Consider the following 8,638-nt stretch of genomic DNA (forward strand, 5'->3'; position numbering starts at 1 on the left):
CTTTATTTATTGAATTGAACAGGATTGTTATTTTTGCAAAAACATCAATGTTAGCAGTTGGTTGACTTTATTTCCTGAGTCTGATTGTTGAGCATGATGTGAGAGTGACCCCTCCCCCGGTCACTTTCAGACACCATACAAAAGCCCTCATGAGCCGAGCCAGTCAATCAGAGGAAGATCAAGCAACACTGAGACGAGAGGTCTCACTCCGGACGGACTGCAGTAGGGTAAGCCTACTATATTAATATTGTCATTCATTGTTCAAAACTTTAATGCATATCATGTATGATGACCTTATGAATAAGCTGATACATGCACATACTAATGCCTTGGTTATATCCGCAGTTTTGGATCACAGTCACACTCACAGTTATGACTGCATGCATCTTCTTACGAGGAGCCAAAGTTGTAAGTATGCCGAATAATTACAGTTACAATCATTAGAAGATGACAGATTTGTTTTCTTAAAGTGTTTATTATTTCATCATCATCCCATCTTATGGAACACAGTCCAGACTAATTGTGTTTATAGAAAATTATTTTTGTATTGCACTGTCGAAAATGTTCACCGAACTTAAGTTCAGTTGCTGAACTTGAAGTATGCACTATAAAAAAAATATTGTTGGTTTCACTTAAAAAATTAAGTAACCTGGTTGCCTTAAAATTTTAAGTTGAATGAACTGGAAAAAGTGAATTAATACAATGAAGGAGATTGATTTAATCATCGGAAACTCAAAATAATAAGTTGTCTGAACTAAATAAATTATTTAAGTTGATTTGACAAAAGAAAAAATGTTGTGATAACAAATTTTAAAAATATTTTTTTTACAGTGTATCAACTTGAATTATGTTAAACTGACTTAAAAAGTTAAGTTGAATATAACTTATAAATTATTTTGATGAGTTGATGATATAAAGATGATATTATGTTTTTTATGTATTTCTATTAATTTTATGGCTGTATAACACTTTATAATAAACTTTCATTTGTCAACCAACTACATACATTAGCTATATAGAACAACGAACTTCCTAATCATTTATTCATCTTTAATTGGGCTGGGCAACGATTAATCGCGATTAATCGCATCCAAAATAAAAGTTTGTGTTTACATAATGTATATGTGTGTAGTGTGTATAATTATTTTGTATATATAAATACACACACATGCATGTATATATTTAAGAAATATTTGCATGGATATAATGTATATATATATATATATTAAAACATAATTTATAGAAAACATACATTTTAATATAGTTATATAGTTATATTTATGTTATAATATTATATATATATCTATTCAAATATATGCATGTGTGAAATTTTATATACAAAAAAAATTATACACAGTACACACACACATATTATGTAAACACAAACTTTTATTTTGGATGCGATTAATCACGATTAATCGTTGCCCAGCCCTAATCTTTAATGTTAATTTCAGTGTGTATTAATATGATTAAAATCAAAAGTTGACCTAAGCTAACACCTAACCTATTTTTCTATCAAAGATTAGTAAATCATGTAACAAATGTATTGTATTGTTAGTTAATGCATAAACTAACTTTATAATGGAACCTTATTGTGAACCTTTTTAGTATGAATATGAGGGAATAAAACATAACTGTACAATGCAATTAGAAAATTGTTATAATATATTTGTGTTGAACTACTTTATCCCATTTTATTATGTTTAGTATATTATTATTTTTTTATTACTTTTATTTAATTTGGTAACACTTTACAATAAAGTCCCAGTTTATGCATTAACTTACAATGAGCTCCAGTATATAACAGTATTTATCTTTGTTAACGTTGGTTAATTCAAATGTAATTGTTCTTTGTTAGTTCAATAAAAGTTGAATTTAACATTAACTGAGATTAATAGATGCTTTAGAATTTTAGTTCATATAAACTATAGTGAAATATTACGTTAACAAATTTGTGTTTTCTTTAAAGAAAACATATTCGTTTTTATTATATTTCTTAGTTTTTTTTAAATCTCTAAATATGAGAAAAATGGAAATGCTGCAATCAGAAAATTGTCATTAATGGATTTGTGTATTAAATTATTGTCTGTGTTTGGGCTGATTCAGCAGACGCATAATCATATTCATCCCCACTAAATCAGCTGGGGTATTAATCTGTCATCACACTAAACCTTTAGTCACATTCAGTGATAAACCCACTAATTCATATGAAAATGGGAGGAACGTGCCATTGAGTGTATCTTCTTAATGAGATATATTACAGTGCACTGCACTTTAAAAAGCACTTTTTTCCATTATCAAACTGGGATTTAAAATAAGCTTAGATTAATCTGGGGAAGAAAATATCCAAAAAGAGACCAGGACGTCCAGACGACGTTTGAGTGGATTAACTACCTGTCATTTTGGTTTTGCAGGACAGAGAATTGGCAGATGATGAAATTGAAGGTAAACACAATATATTCTACTACTGTCAAAGCAACAGATGACAGATATCACAAATTTTAACCTCATTTTATTTTACGGACACATTTTTGGCACTATTTCAAAGAGAAGAAATATTGTAGATAAATATTGCAGAGTTTTTTTTTATTATTTACTTATTTATTCATTGTAATTAATAGCTTTTATTACTGAAATATAAAATGTGCGGTTTATACACACACACACAAAAAAGGTTTCAAACGGAGGATCTTGCAGTGATGCCATTAAATAGTTTTGGCTCCCTGAACCTTTGAGTGAACAAATGTTTTCTGCGGTCACACTAGACTTCGAGCACACGAAATTTCTACATCAGAGTTTACCGAGCCGAGCCCTGCACAAGACAAGCGGACATAAAATAATCATGCATGCACATCGTAATAATTCATTCCCACGACTTCTAAACTAATTCCCTCATTTTACTAAATCATGGCAACATTCTAATTTGTTAACCTTGTAAATCAAAACGAGGGATCGAAGTTCAACGTGACTAAGATTTACTAAAACAAGCGAACAATTTAAAGGCAGGGTAGGCTATACGCTGATTTCACGCAGCCGCCATTTTGAAAGCAGTCAACCCCCCTTTAAAGCGACACTTCCGGTTTTCTTCCCACCGGAGCGATTTCAAAATGGCGGCTGCGTGAAATCAGCGTATAGGAGATTTTTTTCCATATTTTATTTATTTTTTGTTATGCTGGTTGAAAGACTCTTCACATCCTGATAGCAATCATTAAACGAATACTCCACTTTTTGTGAGATGGTTCTCACTGCAGAACATGACATCCACAGGGAGGAGTTGGATCTGGATTACATACAACTAAACCTACCCAACTCCACCCACTGATCCCTAAACCCACCCCTAAACTTACCCAACTCCACCCCTCAGATCTGGATCCGACTCCACCCCCTGGATCTTGTGTACTGCAATGAGGTGCTACTGCTTTTTTTTTTTTTTTTGGAAATAGACAAATTTTACAACTCCACACATCCAGAGTTAAACTGTTGAGTTTTACCGTTTTTGAATCCATTCGGTTGATCTCCGGTTCTGGCGGTACCACTTTTAGCATAGCTTAGCTTAGCATACAACATTGAAGTGTACAAGACCATTAGCATTTCTCAAAAAAAAAAAAAAAATTACCAAAGAGTTTTGATATTTTTCCTATTTAAAACTCTTCTGTAGTTACATCGTGCACTAAGACAGACGGAAAATGTAAAGTTGCGATTTTCCAGGCTTATATGGCTAGGAACTATAGGCCTACTCTCATTCCCGCGTAATAATAAAGAAATTTTACTGCCGTACCATGCAGCAGGCGTAATGATATGATGCAGCGCCTCAAAATAGTCCCCAGCTCGGTATTAGCAAAGTCATTTGAGGTCATTTTTAGTCATGCCACTGGTCTGCCATCTTTGGTGTTACGGGTTTTCCCTGTATGTTTGTATTGAAGGTTTAGGAAGTGGCATCTCTATATAAATTGTCTCTGGTATTAGCCTATTTTCAGGCGCTGCATCATATCATTGCGCCTTCTGCACTCATGGTGATCGACCATAAAGTGGTCTAAGTAAATTCATATAAAACATATATCTTCTGTTGGAGCCTCAGGACTAAAACAAAAGTTGTCCAATCATTGCATTCGGTTCGTATGATGTCAAAAGTTAGCTTGCTATTGCTAGCCTGTCCGAAATGACCAATTACCTACCCTGGGAACAAATTCTTAATTCGTGGCCACAATTTAACTAAAACTAGTGAACGAATTCCTAAATTGTGGCCAAAATTGACTTAAAAGCACAATAAATATTTGTCCGCATGTCATGTGCGGGGCTCCTTACCGTAGCAATGCGGAACTTCCAAATGTCAAACTTCCTCACATGAGCTTGCATTTCCAGTCTTTAGCATTTGTATGCATCAATAGAAATGAAAAGTCTAGTGTGACTTACATACGTAGTGTGAAGAACATTGTAATAATCCAAAGAACCTTTTTTTCCCACTATAGACCATTTCGCAAGATGTAAACAACACTGGTCCAGAAGCACTTCCTGTTTCAGTTTTTTAACACTACATAAAAGCTGGGATAAAATACAACCAACAGAACATTTAAAACTGAATCAAAAAGTTAAACAAACATCTTTAAGATGTTTTCTTTACATTTACAGTTACAAACTGAAACAGGAAGTGCTTCTGGACCAGTGTTGTTTACATCTTGTGAAGTGGTCTATAAAGAATCTTTTGTGGAATGGAAAGGTTCCATGGATGTCAGAGGTTCTTTATGGAACCATCAATGGCAATTGAAAGACCTTTTTTTTTTTTAAGAGTGAACTTGATGACTCTTTCTTTGTTCTCAGAGCTGAGAGAGGCATTCAATGAATTTGATAAAGATAAAGATGGTCTTATTAGCTGTAAGGACCTGGGAAACCTGATGAGGACGATGGGTTATATGCCAACCGAGATGGAGCTGATCGAGTTGGGCCAGAACATTAACATGAATTGTAAGTAGCATAAAGAGTGTCTTTCTCTATCAGGCATCCCAGACAGCAATATAGTCTCGGCCTAGATCCGGTACATGTGGAGTCCATGTGTAACAGATCTGGGCCGACACTATGTTACTGTCTGGCTTAAATTCAAAGTACTGGCATAATATGGAAGCTTGTTTCAGCCACAGAATGAAAAATAAAAAAGGTAATTGCGACTTTTTATCTCACAATTCAGACTTTTTTTCTCACAATTGCGAGTTTACGTCTCGCAATTCTGACTTTATTTCTCAGAATTGCGATAAGTAAATTCTGACTTTATTTCTCAGAATTGCGATAAGTAAATTCTGACTTTATTTCTCAGAATTGTGATATGTAAAGTCAGAATTGCGAGATATAAAGTCAGAATTGCGTGTTATAAAGTCGCAATTGCGTGTTATAAAGTCAGAATTACAAGATATAGTCAGAATTGCGAGATATAAAGTCAGAATTACGAGATATGAAGTCAGAATTGCGTGATAGTCACAATTGCGAGATATAAAGTCAGAATTACAAGATATAAAGTCAGAATTGCGAGATATAAAGTCAGAATTGCGAGATATAAAGTCAGAATTGCGAGATATAAAGTCAGAATTACAAGATATAAAGTCAGAATTGCGAGATATAAAGTCAGAATTGCGAGATATAAAGTCACAATTGCGAGATATAAAGTCACAATTGCGAGATATAAAGTCAGAATTACAAGATATAAAGTCAGAATTGCGAGATATAAAGTCAGAATTGCGAGATATAAAGTCAGAATTGCGAGATATAAAGTCAGAATTGCAAGATATAAAGTCAGAATTACAAGATATAAAGTCAGAATTGCGAGAGTCAGAATTGCGAGATATAAAGTCACAATTGCGAGATATAAAGTCAGAATTACAAGATATAAAGTCCGAATTGCGAGATATAAAGTCACAATTGCGAGATATAAAGTCACAATTGCGAGATATAAAGTCAGAATTGCGAGATATAAAGTCAGAATTACAAGATATAAAGTCAGAATTGCGAGATATAAAGTCAGAATTGTGAGATATAAAGTCAGAATTGCGAGATATAAAGTCAGAATTGTGAGATATAAAGTCAAAATTGTGAGATATAAAGTCAGAATTGCGAGATATATAAAGTCAGAATTGCGTGTTATAAAGTCAGAATTGCGTGTTATAAAGTCACAATTGCGAGATATAAAGTCAGAATTGCGTGTTATAAAGTCAGAATTGCGTGTTATAAAGTCACAATTGCGAGATATAAAGTCAGAATTGCGAGTTATGTCAGAATTGTGAGATATAAAGTCACAATTGCGAGATATATAAAGTCACAATTGCAAGATATATAAAGTCACAATTGCGTGTTATTAAGTCAGAATTGCGAGATATAAAGTCAGAATTTTAAGATATAAAGTCAGAATTGTGAGTTATAAAGTCAGAATTGTGAGATATAAAGTCACAATTGCGAGATATAAAGTCAGAATTGCATGTTATTAAGTCAGAATTGCGAGATATAAAGTCAGAAATGTGTGAGAAAATCAGAAAGTGCAGAAATTGTGAGATTTAAATTATTTTTTTCACCTTAAGAATTGGCCTGATAACTCACAATTGCGAGTTTATATCACAATTCTGAGAAAAGATGTCAGAATTTCAACATATAAACTCAAGTTTCTGGCAGCATCACAATATTAAAAAAAAATATATTTTCAGAACAGTAAATGTTCGAAATAAAAATACAGTATAAATTTAAAAAAAAAACAATCTTTTAAATCTGTAGTCCAAAAAGCATATAAATAAATACAAAAAATAATAAACATTTCTTAGCAGGTTCTTAGCATACAAAATCAGTAAAAACAATTCTTATCATTAATATAAAATCATTTAAAGAGTCTATTCGGTAACTCAGTAACTCTAGCTTCTTGTAGACTTTTATGTGTTATAAAGTCAGAATTGCGAGATGTAAACTCACAATTGTGAGAAAAAAACGTCAGAATTGTGAGATAAAAAGTCGCACTTCTGTCTTTTTCTCAGAATTGCGACTTTAGGCTATACTTTATATCTCGCAATTCTGACTTTATAACACGCAATTGCAACATTATATCTCACAATTGCGACTTTATTTCTCAGAATTCTGACTTCACATCTCGCAATTGTGAGATAAAAAGTCACAATTATTATAATTTTTTTTTTTATTCAGTGGCGGAAACAAGTTTCAATAGTTTTGCATATTACAATATTATACACCTGCAAAAGAAAGTAAAGGGAAATCTATTTGTGTTCTGTTTTCACTTTCTCTTTGTCTCAGTGGGAGGGAAGGTAGACTTTGAAGACTTTGTGGAGTTAATGACCCCAAAGCTTTTGGCAGAGACAGCAGGCATGATTGGTGTGAAGGAACTGCGAGATGCTTTCAAAGAGGTGAGAAGGCAAACTAAAGAGAAACATGTGTCTGCTGATGCACAATGATGAACAATTAAGGTATTTTGTGGATTCACCCAAAGAAGGCGTCGAAACTCTCACCTGGCTTTAGCAAACTCCATTTGATCTGTTACCATAATGTTATTATCTCTCATCTTAGCGGGTGAGAGGAGGATGAAGTCCTTAGTTAATGAACTCAATTTGCTCTGGATGAAAAGCCGATCAGTGGTTCTCAGGTCTTTAGAGGTCACGGCCAGCATAAATGCAAATATCATTGAGAACCACGCACTGTGCCAAATCTATCTTCACATGAACTCTTTTCCTTTTTTCCTGTCTACAGTTCGACATGGATGGCGATGGCTCGATCACAACTGAGGAACTGAGATCTGCTATGAGTAAATTACTGGGAGAACACATGAACCACAAAGAGATTGACGCTGTCGTCCGAGAGGCCGACAATAACGGCGACGGTACAGTAGATTTTGAAGGTGAGAAATGACACACATTTTCAGTGCACGGCATGCTAGACAAACAAGCATTTATAGACTCCTCACACTTCCTACACATTTACGTGTGAAATGCTTTTCGGCTTGTTTTTGCAGAATTTGTGAAGATGTTGTCAAGCTGCTGAGAAAATCAACTTCTGGATGCTGCAGATACATAAAACATACATAAAGCAAAATGATTGTACAGAAAGACCCCCACAAACTATGCAAAAATCTCAAGCTTTCAATGCAATACTAAGTTATTGATCTTAGAACTATATTCACAATATTTATCTGACATTATATATACAATAATATCATTTTCCATCATTTTAAATGATATTTCCTCAATAAAATACAAAATGAAGAAATAAAAGACATGGAGTGACGTTTCTCTTTTTGTGAATGTCAATGTGAGTTTCCATAAAAGAAGAAAGAAATCGCATCCATTCCCATTAATGGGTGAAATATTAAATTCACAAGGCTTATAAAAGGGTATCCGCGGGGAACCTACTTCTTCTGGCATGATGGACACTTTACCATCCCATGAGGCCATTGGAGAGGATCTATGAATGGCTGTGAAGTGACGCAAATGACTCACATGACAACATGGCGAATGTAGTATGCCCATTACATTTCATCTACACACAATCATAAAAACATACTTTTAAGTAAATACTTATTCAAACAACCCGGTCTCACCCCAAGACGTCATATAACTGACGTTTTGGGACGTCTTTTGACCATACGTCAATATTCGCCTTT

The 8,638-nt window shown here is 33.7% G+C and overlaps 1 protein-coding gene across 1 annotated transcript; it reads left to right on the top strand.

Moving 5' to 3' along the window:
* The first annotated feature begins 356 nt into the window (after positions 1 to 356).
* On the top strand, positions 357 to 8,224 carry cabp5a (calcium binding protein 5a). Its single transcript, XM_039657658.2, has 6 exons — positions 357 to 408; positions 2,415 to 2,445; positions 4,819 to 4,962; positions 7,279 to 7,388; positions 7,729 to 7,876; positions 7,991 to 8,224. The coding sequence occupies exons 1-6, from the start codon at positions 373 to 375 to the stop codon at positions 8,017 to 8,019; spliced, it is 498 nt and encodes a 165-aa protein (XP_039513592.1). The 5' UTR covers positions 357 to 372; the 3' UTR covers positions 8,020 to 8,224.
* The last annotated feature ends 414 nt before the right edge of the window (positions 8,225 to 8,638 follow it).

The sequence above is a fragment of the Pimephales promelas genome, chromosome 17 (assembly GCF_988280905.1).
Source record: "Pimephales promelas chromosome 17, fPimPro1.hap1.1, whole genome shotgun sequence".
NCBI classification, from domain to species: domain Eukaryota; kingdom Metazoa; phylum Chordata; class Actinopteri; order Cypriniformes; family Leuciscidae; genus Pimephales; species Pimephales promelas.

What these genes read in the sequence shown, in the direction of transcription:
- cabp5a (XM_039657658.2), top strand. Translation starts at nt 373, where the DNA reads ATGACTGCATGCATCTTCTTACGAGGAGCCAAAGTT. An exon ending in GGCAGATGATGAAATTGAAG is followed by an intron (nt 2,446 to 4,818) that starts GTAAACACAATA and finishes CTTTGTTCTCAG; the next exon opens with AGCTGAGAGAGGCATTCAAT. An exon ending in CGGTACAGTAGATTTTGAAG is followed by an intron (nt 7,877 to 7,990) that starts GTGAGAAATGAC and finishes TTGTTTTTGCAG; the next exon opens with AATTTGTGAAGATGTTGTCA.